Source organism: Bombina bombina, chromosome 6 (genome assembly GCF_027579735.1).
Source record: "Bombina bombina isolate aBomBom1 chromosome 6, aBomBom1.pri, whole genome shotgun sequence".
In the NCBI taxonomy this organism is placed as follows: Eukaryota; Metazoa; Chordata; class Amphibia; order Anura; family Bombinatoridae; genus Bombina; species Bombina bombina.
Window position 1 is genome coordinate 603,316,181 of NC_069504.1, and position 14,796 is coordinate 603,330,976.

Below are 14,796 nucleotides of genomic sequence, written 5' to 3' on the forward strand. Positions count from 1 at the left end.
TAGTAATATTCGAAATGCTGCAAAAGATATTGAAAATGGCAAACAAATTACAAGTGTTGCTAGACATTTCTTATACCATCATAAGGGTAAAACCAGTACATTCAGATGTTGGGGTTTAGAAAGCCTACGCCCAGGCATTCGTGGAGGAAATATAGAAACAATTTTGCTCCAAAAAGAAGCAAAATGGATATTTAATCTGGATTGTGTGATGCCACAGGGCATGAATGAGAATAATAATTTTTGGGTCTTCCTGTGAATTCGATACAACTGTAAATAACTCTGTAAATAATAGTGTACATATGTAAGAGTTTCATAAAATATCTCTATCTAGACGTGCACCCAGAATTCCCAAGTTAAAGAGATTTTTTTGGATCATAACAATATATGTTGAAAATCAATGAGACAAGAAGTCTATAAGAACTATTGATATATGCCTTAGGATATGTTTTGTTTTCTAACCTAAAAATAAACCTAAGTATAGATGAGAGACGTAACTAAATCTTCAAGGGATTGACCTAGGTACATAGAATATGTTTCATTTATGTGAAATAACATACATTCTGAATCTATCTCATACTACAATAAACATAAATATTATTTATCTAGGTGGTGTTTCGCAATCACAAGATAATAAAAACCTTGTTTGATTAACATCATAATACTATCAGGTTAATTATGTTTTTAGTTAGATCAAAGACAATTCATATTCATAATGTTTTTAATCTTGTTCTACATGAACAGGATAATAGAATTTTGTGACCAATGTGCATAGGTAATAGTCATAGTATACCCTGAGTCTGTGTCAATGGTGCACAGCTCACATTTTCATGTCTGACTAACAACATTGATCTTCTAGGATACGATATCCATAATGCCTTTCACTAATGGGGATAATAATACGGTATCGAGTAGAATCACAGAGAGTAGAAAGGGTTAATAGAATCCATCTCTCTAAATTGCGACCATTCTGTACTCAATACCGATTAAAGTAGATTTTTTCTTTAAAGGGTGCACGCAAGGATAAGAGATATAAATAAGTGAGGTAAAATAATCGCTATATTATTAGTCCTTTCTGTAATACAGTGCTAAGCATAACAACATAAATAATATGGGTGAATCCTGATTGGATAGTAACAATGCTATCACTGCCATTCAGGAATAATGTACCAATGAAACATATGTGTGCAGCACAGCACTGATGATTGGTTCTGAAGGGGGCGTATGCAATTATCGCGCCCCCATTGGTCCCTGCTATACAGAACCGGGCTATTTAAAGCGGTTTTAGCTTCACACTCGGCTTGTCATTTTTTCAAAATAACACATTGAGAAAGGCCGCTACTCGGCCGAAACGCGTTTGTGTGCTCACTCCAGCTTAACTTCTTCAGTTTGGCTTTGTTTTTAATACTAATTATATCGCTCCTACGCTTAGCAATAGATTGCACGAGATTTTACAGGAGCACTCAGCCATCCCTGGCACCTAAAGCCGGCGTATCCTGTTACCGGCCAGGAATACAGGGGGGTGGTTTGAGTTGCATTCTATCTCTGGGTGCTGCAGTCTATTTGTGCACAAGCATTTATTAGGGGTTCTGTATATTTATTAGTTTGGTTTATAATAGTGATTAATAAAGTAAGGTTTTTTTTTAACTGATTTAAACACATAGTAGTTGAATTATCTCAATGCTACTACCTTCTACATAGGAAATGAGTGCTATTTAACCCCTTCTTGTCCTTGTCTTTCCCCTTCCCTTATTATTATGGACATGTCATCTTTGCCACCTTGGAGACTTCTGTTGAGGAGGGACCTTCTAATTCAAGGGCTCCTCCTTCATACAAATCTGGTTTATCTGAATCTGACTGCTAACACTTATTATCCAAGCAGGGTTTTTCTGACTCGGTCATTGTGACCATGATTCAGGTTCGAAAGCCTGTTATTAGCCAAATTTATCATGAAATATGGTGTAAATGTCTCTATTGGTGTGAATCCATGGACTACTCATGGAGTAGATAGGATTCGTAGAATTTTTTTTTTTCCAGGATTTATCATCTGGTAGATTTCCTAGATGTACAATCATTTTGTTGGGCCTTGGTCAGGATCAGGCCTGTGTTCATAACAGTTACTCCTCCTTGAAGTCTGAATTTTGTTTTCAGAGTTTCTTCAAGGGGCTCCGTTTGAGCCTATTTTTTCCTTTAGATATTGTGTTGTTATCTTGGAAAGTTTTGTTTCTTGTTGATATTTCTTCGGTTCGGGAGTGTCAGAACTCTCAGCATTTCAGTATGAGTCTCCTTATCTTATTTCCATTCAGATAAGGTATTTTTATGTACTAATTTAGGATTTCTTCCTAAGGTTGTTTCTGGCCGGAACATTAATCAGGAGATTTTTGTTCCTTCCTTGTGTCTTAATCCTTCTTTAAAGAAGGTAAGACTTTTGCACAATTTGGACGTGGTTCGTCCTTTAAAGTTTTACCTGCAGGCAACTGAGGACTTTCGGCAGTCTTCTTCTTTGTTTGTGGATTTCTCAGGAAAATGCAAGGGATAGGAAGTTACGGCTACTTCTCTTTTTTTTTGTCTGAAAAGCATCATACGTTTTGCATCTGAGACTGATGGATAGCAGCCTCCTAAGAGAGTTATGGCTCTTTTCACGAGGACTGTTGCTTCCTCATGGGCATTAAAGAATGTAGCTTCTGTGGAACAGATTTGTAAGGTTGCGACTTGGACAAAGTTTTACAAAATTTACATTTCTGCCTCGGCTGAGGCTCTTTTTGGGAGAAAGGTTCTTCAAGCAGTGGTGCCTTCCGTTTAGGTTCCCTGTCTTGTCCCTCCCATATCATCTGTGTACTCTAGCTTGGGTATTGAATCCCATTAGTAATTAAGATGATCCGTGGACTCATCGTGTCTTAAAAAAGAAAAAAAAATGTATTCTTACCTGATAAATGTATTTCTTTTTGACACGATGAGTCCACGGCCTGCCCTGTTCTTATAGACAGGTTAAGGGTTATTGTAAACTCCAGACACCTCTGCACCTTGGCTTTTCCTTTCTCTTCCTAACTTCGGTCAAATGACTGGAGTGGGAGGGAAGGAAGGAGCTATTTAACAGCTCTGCTGTGGTGCTCTTTGCCTCATCCTGCTGACCAGGAGGTGAATATCCCATTAGTAATTAAGATGATCTGTGGACTCATCATGTCAAAAAAGAAATACATTTATCAGGTAAACATACATTTTCTTTTCCCTACTCCCTCTTGCCTCAAAGCTTCTTGAAAAACTAGTATATGCATGTCTATCCCATGTCCTTACATTTAACTCCCTCCTTGACCCACTGCAATTTGGATTTCACCCCATCACTCCACAGAGACAGCAGTTGTTAAGGTTACCAATTACATACTTATAGCAAAATCGAAATGCCACTTCTCTCTGCTTATCTTTCTTGATCTGTCTGCAGCCTTTGATGCTGTTGACCACCCTCTTTTGCTCCATCATCTAAATGTGCTAGGGAGTTTCATTCTGTGCAGTCATGATTTGAGGCATAGCACTGCAATGTTGGAATTCTGTATTTAATATTAGAATCGAATGACTCAGCCCAGCAAAGGTAAACTGACTAGTATAATGTGACTATGGTATATATATACATATATAGCTAGGGAGTTTCATTCTGTGCAGTCATGATTTGAGGCATAGCACTGCAATGTTGGAATTCTGTATTTAATATTAGAATCGAATGACTCAGCCCAGCATAGCTAAACAGACTAGTGTTAGGACTGGTCTGACTTGGGATACCTTGTAAGTGGTAGACTGGCTTAGCAGAATATGGCCATATTGTGTGACTAAGATCCCAACTTTATTTAAAGATATTTAGACTTAAAGTCTTGCAGCATAAATATAATTTTGCTTGTTAATGTTATATACATGTGGATTCAAGTATTTAGATGTGCGCCAACCCTCTTTGTTGTTTTATATATATATATATATATATATATATATATATATATATATATATATATATATACCGGTATATATATATATATATACTGTGCAAAATAGGCCGCACTAACTGGTCATTTATAAGTAAAATATAGCTTTTAATGATACAAAAGGTTAGAATCTTGGGAAAAACATGACGTTTCGATGCCTAACTGGCATCTTTTTCAAATGTCCCAAAAGGTAAATCCAAAGTGGTCACACCAGCTATGTGGTGTTCCCCATGAGAGCATGAAACTACTGGCTGAATGTGTTGAATTTATATTGGTCATAGCTGACATCAAGGCTGTGTTCAGCTGTGAATAGTCACTTACAAATCTGATCAACTAGTTCCGTTCCCGCCCACAAGCATTGTACTCCATTGGGCTGTTGTTTGAGCAATTGCATGGCTAATTTGCATATTTGTGGGAGTAATCTGAATCGGAATTGTGTCCAATCATCTTGTGTTGTTTTCAGGCGTCATCGTACACGCCCACTTGTCTCGGCCGTAAGCGAAACTTCCCCAATCAAAGGGCTGTTGACCTGTGACTCACGAAATGTGATGCTTCTGGCACAACGATGCCATATATTTCAGATAGGATGGTATCGAGTCAACTTCAACTGTCAGAATCGAAACTGCATGTTCATCTTGGCACCTGATATAAGGAGCACTGTTCTGGGATGTAATACACATTCGGATGTTATAGTAAACAGATCAAATGTCCCACCTATTGCGGGTACACCCTTGCATCTATTCAGAAGGCAACTACCAATGAGAGAATATAAGGAAATGACAATAAGGTGTAATACACATTCGATCTTAATATCAGACCAGACTTCTCAAATGCCCCACTTGTTGCGGGTACATCCCATTGGTTAAACTGAAGCTCCCATGCAAAGATCTCAATAAATGCTTAATAGAACACACAATATAATAGTGTATCAACAGCGTGTGGGGGGTGATGATGTTAGATAGGTGACATCTGATGACACATAAGCCAAGTAGCAAAGAAGTAAAAAAGAAAAACAAAGAATGAAAAAAAGGAATAAAAAAGTGAAAAAAACAGTTGATCAGATTTGTAAGTGACTATTCACAGCTGAACACAGCTTCAATGTCAGCTATGACCAATATAAATTCAACACATTCAGCCAGTAGTTTCATGCTCTCATGGGGAACACCACATAGCTGGTGTGACCACTTTGGATTTACCTTTTGGGACATTTGAAAAAGATGCCAGTTAGGCATCGAAACGTCATGTTTTTCCCAAGGTTTTAACCTTTTGTATCATTAAAAGCTATATTTTACTAATAAATGACCAGTGAGTGCGGCCTTTTTTGCACAGTACATACTTTTTTGACATTGCACCCTGGCAGCTGTTACTAAAATACGGTGTGCATTCCTATACAGGACTTTGTTATATATATATATATATATATATATATATATATATATATATATATATATATATATATATATATATATATATATAGTATATATATATATATATATATATATATATATATAGTATATCACAAAAGTGAGTACACCCCTCACATTAACACTGAAGAAATGACACTTTGCTACAATGTAAAGTAGTGTGTGTACAGCCTGTATAACAGTCAGGGTTTTTCCCCTGTTTTGTTTGCCATGTGCTGCTGGCAGCCATTTTACTCACCTCTCTTGCTGACTCTGGTGCATACTGTGTGATGCTGCTCATTTCCTGCACTTCCTTTTATGGCCAGACTGGTGTACATCATCCGTGTGAGACAGGATGCAGTCTCAGAATTGTGATGTCATCACTTATTATTTAAAGGGCCTCTGTTCAGTATGCTTTGCCCTTGCGTTGTCTCAGACCTGTTTGTGAGAGCTCCTGTGTATTACCTGGCTGTCTGATGTCCCTCCTGGTTCCTGATCTCTGGCTTGTTCCTGACTCTGCTGTTCTCCTTGTTCCTGACTCGGCTCGTCTGACTACCAGCTCTGGTTTTTATTCCTGGCTTGTTATTTGACTTGTGGACTTTTTATTATTTTTTGCTATTAATAAGGGTGTGATTATTTTTGCACTTCTCGTCTCAGTCTGATTCCTGGCACCCTGACATTACGCAAGGGCCATGAATCCCGATGGTGCTAATAATCCACCTTTACCCGCCATAATTTCCAGAATGGATGAACAGGATCACTGCTTGGATCAATTTGCACTAGCCCTGCAAATCCTGCTGACTCACACTGCACATTTGGATCAAAGTGTCCCGCAAGTTATGGCTGCTCCTGTTTCCGCTGATGCACCTTGTCCTACCAGGAGAATGTCCGGTTCTGCATTTCTACCTCAGCGTTATGAAGGTGATCCTAATCAGTGCAGAGGGTTTTTGAACCAGATGGGCATTTACTTTGAGATGTTACCTCAGGCGTTTCCCTCTTACAGAGCTAAGGTGGGATTTCTCATCTCGTTACTCTCTGACACAGCTCTTGCCTGGGCTAATCCCTTGTGGGAGACTAATAAACCTGTGATTTCAAATTACCCAGAATTTGTGGCCTCCTTTCGAAGGGTATTTGATGTTCCGGCTCGCTCCTCCTCTGCTGCTAAACGACTCGTGTCCATTCAGCAAGGTACAAGATCTGTTGCTCAGTATGCCATTGAGTTCCGTACGCTTGCCGCAGAGGTAGGTTAGAACAATGAAGCCCTTGTTGCCGCCTTCTTTCATGGGCTCTCTGATGCGATTAAAGACGAAGTTGCTGCCAGAGATTTACCAGAAGATCTCGAGGCATTGGTGTCTTTTTTTATCCTAATTGACATCAGACTAAGTGAGAGGCCCTCTTTCAAGGAGCGCTTGCGGAAGCCTCCTGTTCTGTTGTCTCCTACGTGTTCATTCCCACCTATGCCTCCCTCTCCTCCCATGCCTCCTGGTCCCGAGTCACCAGATACTGCTGAGCCGATGCAGTTGGGATTCACTCATCTCTCCATGGTGGAGAGGGCCTTTATTGTGTTTTACAGAGCCACCTTTTGAAGTCTTGTCCTACATGTCCGGGAAACGCTCATACCTAAGATCCTGTCGGGGGCAGACCTTGGGTGGTTTATCCTTGTCCCCGGAACCGCTAAAGGAGAAACCTTTGGTCACGGTTGTCCTTTCCTGGGTGGACTCCTCCATAGTCACCCAGGATCTTGTTGACTCCGGTGCTGCGGGCTATTTCATTGACAGTGCTTTTGTATCAAAGCACTCCATTCCTGTTTTGCCTCAGTCCGTTCCACTTGCTATTGAGGCCATTGATGGCAGGCCCCTTCAGCCCGCACTTGTTACTCACGAAACTGCTCCGTTATCCATGGCTGTTGGGGCTCTCCATTTTGAAACCTTCCAGTTCCAGGTGATATACTCTCCACATTTTCCGGATGTTCTGGGTTTTCCCTGGCTCCAAAAGCACAATCCCAGTCTCGACTGGCGCAGGTCCGAAATTTTGTCGTGGTCTCTGCAATGTATTTCCTCTTGTCTTCGGAAACCAGTTAAAATCTTGTTCTTGTGCACTTCTTCGGTATCTCAATTGCCAGAGGAGTACAGAGAGTTCCTAGACGTTTTTGACAAGGTGCGTGCCGGTACATTGCCTCTTCACCGGTCTTACGATTGTGCCATAGACCTGCAACCCGGAGCCATTCCTCCTCGGGGCCGGGTTTACCCTCTGTCTGTTGCAGAGAATTGTGCTATGGAGGAGTATGTTGCCGATGCTCTGTCGCGGGGGATCATCTGCAAATCCTGCTCTCCTGCAGGGGCTGGCTTCTTCTTTGTGAAGAAAAAGGGTGGCAAGTTAAGACCATGCATCGATTATAGGGGTCTTAATCATCTAACCATTAAGAATGCTTACCCTAATCCGCTCATTACGGAACTCTTTGACCGCCTCAAGGGAGCTACGGTCTTTACTAAACTTGATTTGAGAGGAGCGTACAATCTCGTTAGGATCAAGGATGGCCACGAATGGAAAAAAGCATTTAACACCAGGAGCGGGCATTATGAGTATCTTGTAATGCCCTTTGGCCTATGTAATGCTCCTGCTGTTTTCCAGGAATTTATTAATGATGTCCTACGAGATATGTTGCAACAGTGTGTTGTGGTGTACTTGGACGACATCCTCATACACTCACCCACACTTGAGAACTGCTCATTTCCTGCACTTCCTTTTATGGCCAGACTGGTGTACATCATCCGTGTGAGACAGGATGCAGTCTCAGAATTGTGATGTCATCACTTATTATTTAAAGGGCCTCTGTTCAGTATGCTTTGCCCTTGCGTTGTCTCAGACCTGTTTGTGAGAGCTCCTGTGTATTACCTGGCTGTCTGATGTCCCTCCTGATCTCTGGCTTGTTCCTGACTCTGCTGTTCTCCTTGTTCCTGATTCCGGCTCGTCTGACTACTCTCTTTGGCTCCTGACTCTGCTCGTCTGACTACCAGCTCTGGTTTTGATTCCTGGCTTATTATTTGACTTGTGGACTTTTTTTTTTTTTTGCTATTAATAAGGGTGTGATTATTTTTGCACATCTCATCTCAGTCTGATTCCTGGCACCCTGACAATAACAGTGTAAATTTGCTGTCCCCTCAAAATAACTCAACACACAGTCATGAATGTCTAAACCGTTGGCAACAAAAGTGAGTACACCCCTAAGTGGAAATGTCCGAATTGGGCCCAATTAGCCATTTTCCCTCCCGGTGTTATGTTATTTGTTAGTGTTACAAGGTCTCAGGTGTGAATGGGGAGCAGGTGTGTTAAATGTGGTGTTATCACTCTCACACTCTCTCATACTGGTCACTGGAAATTCAACATTGCACCTCATGGCAAAGAACTCTCTGAGGATCTGAAAAAAAGAATTGTTGCTCTACATAAAGATGGCCTAGGCTTTAAGAAGATTGCCAAGACCCTGAAACTGAGCTGCAGCAAGGTGGGCAAGACCATACAGCTGTTTCACAGGACAGATCCACTCAGAACAGGCATCGTCATGGTCGACCAAAGAAGTTGAGTGCACATGCTCAGCGTCATATCCAGAGGTTGTCTTTGGTAAATAGTCGTATGAGTGCTGCCAGCATTGTTGCAGAGGTTGAAGGGGTAGGGGGTCAGCCTGTCAGTGCTCAGACCATATGCCGCACACTGCATCAAATTTGTCTGCATTGCTGTCGTCCCAGAAGGAAGCCTTTTATAAAGATGATGCACAAGAAAGCCCACAAAGAGTTTGCTGAAGACAAGCAGACTAAGGACATGGATTACTGGAACGATGTCCTGTGGTCCGATGAGACCAAGATAAACTTATTTGGTTCAGATGGTGTCAAGCGTGTTTGGCGGCAACCAGGTGAGAAGTACAAAGACAAGTGTGTCTTGCCTACAGTCAAGCATGGTGGTGGGAGTGTCATGGTCTGGGCCTGCATGAGTGCTGCCGGCACTGGGGAGCTACAGTTCATTGAGGTAACTATGAATGCCAACATGTACTGTGACATACTGAAGCAGAGCATGATCCCCTCCCTTCGGAGCCTGGGCCACAGGGCAGTATTCCAACATGATAACGACTCCAAACACACCTCTAAGACGACCACTGCCTTGCTATAGAAGCTGAGGGTAGAGGTGATGGACTGGCCAAACATGTCTCCAGACCTAAACCCTATTGAACATCTGTGAGGCATCCTCAAACGGAAGGTGGGGGAACGCAAGGTCTCTAACATCCACCAGCTCTGTGATGTCACCATGGAGGAGTGTAAGAGGGACTCCAGTGGCAACCTGTGAAGCTCTGGTGAACTTCATGCCCAAGATAGTTAAGGCAGTGCTGGAAAATAATGGTGACCACACAAAATATTGACACTTTGAGCCCAATGTTGGACATTTCTACTTAGGGGTGTACTCACTTTTGTTGCCAACGGTTTAGACATTAATGGCTGTGTGTTGAGTTATTTTGAGGGGACAGCACATTTACACTGTTATACAGGCTGTACACTCAATACTTTACATTGTTGCAAAGTGTCATTTCTTCAGTGTTGTCACAAGAAAAGTTATAATAAAATATTTACAAAAATGTGAGGGGTGTATTCACTTTTGTGTGTGTGTGTGTGTATATATATATATATATATATATATATATATATATATATATATATATATATATATATATATATATAAATATATATATATATATATATATATATATATATAAAACTTCCATGTGTGTCTGCACTCACAATGCAATAGGGACATCAACCAGGGTGCCAAGTCAAGTATATCAATAATCCATTATAGAAGAGGACTGCACTCACTGGATTTGGTATATAAAATAAAAAAAATTATTTTATATACCAAATCCAGTGAGTGCAGTCCTCTTCTATAATGGATTATATATATATATATATATATATATATATATATATATATATATATATATATATATATATATATATATATATATATATATGTATATGTATATATATATATATATATATATATATATATATATATATTTATTTATATGTGTATATATACACTCACCACCCACTTTATTAGGTACACCTGTTCATTTGCTTGGTAAGACAAATTGCTAATCAGCCAATCACATGGCAGCAACTCAATGGATTTAGGCATCTAGATGTGGTGAAGACGATTTGTTGAAGTTTAAATTGAGCATCAGAATGAGGAAGAAAGGGAATTTAAGTGACTTTGAACGTTGCATGGTTGTTGGTGCCAGACGGGCTGGTCTGAGTATTTCAGAAACTGATCTATTGGGAATTTCACGCACAAACATCTCTAGGGTTTACAGAGAATGGTCTGAAAAAGAGAAAATATCCAGTGAGTGGCAGTTGTGTGGACGAAAATGCCTTGTTGATGTCAGAGGAGAATAGGCAGACTGGTTCGAGATGACAGTAACTCAAAAAACCACTGGTTACAACCAAGGTATGCAGAATACCACCTCTGAATGCACAACATGTTGAACCTTGAAAAAGATGGGCTACAGCAGCAGACCACACCGGGTGCCACTCCGGTCAGCTAAGAACAAGAAACCGAGGCTACAATTGCACAGGCTCACCAAAATTGGACAATAGAAGATTGGAAAAATGTTGCCTGGTCTGATGAATCTCAATTTCAGCTGTGACATTCAGATGGTAGGGTCAGAATTTGGCATAAACGACATGAAAGCATGGCTACATCCTGCCTTGTATCAATGGTTCAGGCTAGTGGTGGTGGTGTAATGGTGTGGGGATATATTCTTGGCACACTTTTGGGCCCCTTAGTACCAATTGAGCATTGTTTAAACGCCACGGCCTACCTGAGTATTGTTGCTGACAATGTCCATCCCTTTATGACTACAGTGTACCCATCTTCTAATGGCTACTTCCAGCAGGATAATGCACCATGTCACAAAGCTCAAATCATCTCAAACTGGTTTCTTGAACATGACAATGAGTTAACTGTACTCTAATGGCCTCCACAGTCACCAGATCTCAATCCAATACAGCACCTTTGGGATGTGGTGGAACGGGATATTCGGATCATGGATGTGCAGCCGACAAATCTGCAGCAACTGTGTGATGCTATCATGTCAATATGGACCAAAATGTCTGAGTGTTGTCAACACCTTGTTGAATCTATGCCAAGAAGAATTAAGGTAGTTTTGAAGGCAAAAGGGGGTCCAACCTGGTACTAGCAAGGTGTATTAATATGTGTATATATTCATTTACAGACATATATACACATACAAATACATACATATATATATAAGTGTGTGTGTGTGCAGTGGAGCCCTTTGCAGTTAAGTAAACAAAACATAAAAAAAACCTATTTATGTGTAGGTACTGTAAATACTTCACACTCCAAAATATGTTCTATGTATTTATAAATAGATATTCCTACATTATATATATATATAATGTATGTATGTATATATCTATACCTATATATAATCATGTGTATATATATATTGGTATAGATATATATTGTACCAAAATACCATCAGATATATGTAGGAATATGTATTTATAAATAAATAGAACATATTCTGCTATGCAAAGAACATTGAAATGTGAAATATTCATATTATCATGTCGGGTTAGCGCACTTAAGAATATGTGATCGGGTTTGCATGCGAGTAGGGTGTTTAGTTTTTTTTCCTCCTTCTTTGCTCCATTGACTTCTATGGGGGATTACGTTATTGCGCGCATGATATTGTAAGTTTGGCTTTTTACAAGTGCCGGGTAAGTGCGCAATTGACAACGATTTACTTTAAACTCGTAGTACGAGTGGGAGTGTTAAATAACTCTCCAATTCTAATCTGGCTCTAAATAGGGTTGAAACAAACATATTGAAGTGCATTTTTTATGCCATGTTGCTTTTTAACCTACAGTAGCCACTTTACTCATTTACTTGCATTATAGTTAATGCTTTAAAACAACCTTGTTGACAACTTCTGAACTAGCAAAAGTGAGTCACAAATGTCACAAAAGCAAGGAAGTTATGTCAGCTACTGTGAGACTCGGTCATACAAGGCCATTGCATGTGTATGTGTCTTTTTCCCGGACTGTCTGTGTACCTGTCTATTCCTCAGTTTTTTAGCATCTAAAACTTCTGTATTTAAGTAAAAATAAGTTTATATTATGGATAAGTATATAGAAAGTTTTTTATTCTTAATACAAACGTATAATAAAAGCGTATAACTGCGTATTTCAATTTTACGTATTACACAGTGAAAATTTGAAGGTGAAAAACAAGTTGGAATTTTCTTGGGACCGATAGCTCTTGGACATATTTTCAACCCGTGTGTGTGTATGTATGTGTATGTGTGTGTGTGTGTGTATATATATATATATATATATATATATATATATATATATATATATATATATATATATATATATATAATATAACAGATATACAATAGTGTTTTCTCTGGTGTGTAATTTATTTTGGAGTTAACAACTGTGTGTCTATTTGACAGTGTCATATGTAAGCTTGTTTATCTCTGATTGAACATTTTGTGCCTTACTAATATCATCTTAGGTGTTTCTGGTGAAGTCCTGTATGTCTGTGTTGTAGATCTTTAAAGCTCTGTGTGTAACTTTATTGGGCAGAATTTAATATCTATGTTAGTTTTATATGGGTTTCTGTAATGGAGTCATATATGTCTCCTTGGTGCTCTCCTACATATCTGTGTATCTCTTAAAATTAAACTGCTGCTAGGATAGATATCATTGTGTTGTGGAGCTTCAGTCCTTGTTTAACAAGGCGTTAAAGCTCTAAGTATGTTTATTCTGCTAATTAATGCTTTACTCTTTCAGTGTTCTTCAACCTGCGGAAAGGGTCTCCAGTCTCGAGTGGTGCAGTGTATGCATAAGGTATCAGGTCGCCATGGAAATGAGTGTTCCCTTCTAATGAAGCCAGTGGCCTACAGACAGTGTCACCAAGAGGCTTGCAATGAGAAAGTGAATGCCAACACTATCACATCTCCTAGGCTAGGTCAGTACTCAAATCAGTAGTATTAGGTTCTGTGCCTAAGAACAATAAGGAGCTTGCTGGTTAGTATATGTGTTTTACATGTTGGAAAATTCCTTTATCCTATATTATAAATGAATGAAACACAGAAAGAACTGCATTTTATTATCAATTATAAATTTTAAAAAAACATGTTTTTCTGTCACAGCTGCCCTGACATATAAATGCACAGGCGACCAGTGGACAATATATTGTCGAGTAATCCGTGAGAAGAACCTGTGCCAGGACATGAGGTGGTACCAACGGTGCTGCCAAACTTGCAGGGATTTCTATGCCAAGAAGTCGGAGCCACAAAGCTAGTAACCCTGTGGAAAGTATTGCAAGGAAACCTAACTCCTCAGCAGTGCTGGAGCAGTCCAATCAGACTTGAAACGATATCTGCAGACTCGTAATAACCAAAGCAGTGAGTGCTGCTAACCAAACAGCAAGTCTCAGATATCCTATATACTACACCACTTTGTCAGCTGCCATGCTGGTCTCCTTGTGGCATGAGAAAAATGACTTGACTATGGATTACTCTGCTGGAATGCAACAGATAAAATCTCAGGCAAATCAAGCAAAAATGAGGGAAAACAAATAGGAGTGAAACTGGTTTATTTGCTCAAAAACAAAAAAGGTGCAAAATGATGTTACACACGTTAATACTATATTTTGTAGGGTGCTAAACAATGCTATTTATAAGAGTACTGTGTGTACACACTTTGATAATCTGCCATCACAGATTAAAATGGTGCCAACCACGCCGGTGAGATGCAGACTGATTTCCAGGTGGTCATCTCCAATTTTAGCAAAAATATTATACAACTGTTAGACGTGTAAATGATGTCAGATGTGTCCCAGTTACTGATAGGATAGCTGAGGCATATGACAATATCACAGACAAATCATTACTTTCACCAAAAAATATTTCCTAAAGCTAGATTGTAGATATGTTTGGGATCTTTGTACTAACTCCACAAAAATCACACTGCCTTCAGACGTTTGGGTAAATGGGATATACACTTCTTACTACCATGAGTAGAAGTGGCTCCTAAAATACATACTCTTTGTATATCATATCTCTACATTATTTTCGTGATATAGAAATACATACGGAGGTATACACCAGACATGTGTAGCTTTTCTTGAAAGAAAACAGAATATTTAATTATATAGATATATATTTTGTAATGGTGCTATATAAATGTAATCAAATTTGCTGACAGAGGGTTTTGCCTTTCATACATTTAATTCCCCTCTATCAGTGGAAGTATTAAATTGTCTTTAATGAATTAGTAATGTGTTTGATAATGTGAAAGTTACAAAATTTGGTGTTTGTGTGTATTTACGTTCATACAGAAACAGAC

General features: G+C 39.4%; 1 protein-coding gene across 1 annotated transcript in view; it reads left to right on the forward strand.

The window, feature by feature from the left end:
• ADAMTS17 (ADAM metallopeptidase with thrombospondin type 1 motif 17) overlaps window positions 1-14,192 on the forward strand; it is a 611,877-nt gene extending 597,685 nt beyond the window's left edge. The window contains exons 23-24 of the mRNA XM_053717604.1: window positions 13,237-13,414; window positions 13,599-14,192. Of these exons, the coding sequence (XP_053573579.1) occupies window positions 13,237-13,414; window positions 13,599-13,750 (330 nt within the window). The 3' untranslated portion in view covers window positions 13,751-14,192. The remainder of the gene's footprint in view (window positions 1-13,236; window positions 13,415-13,598) is intronic.
• The last annotated feature ends 604 nt before the right edge of the window (window positions 14,193-14,796 follow it).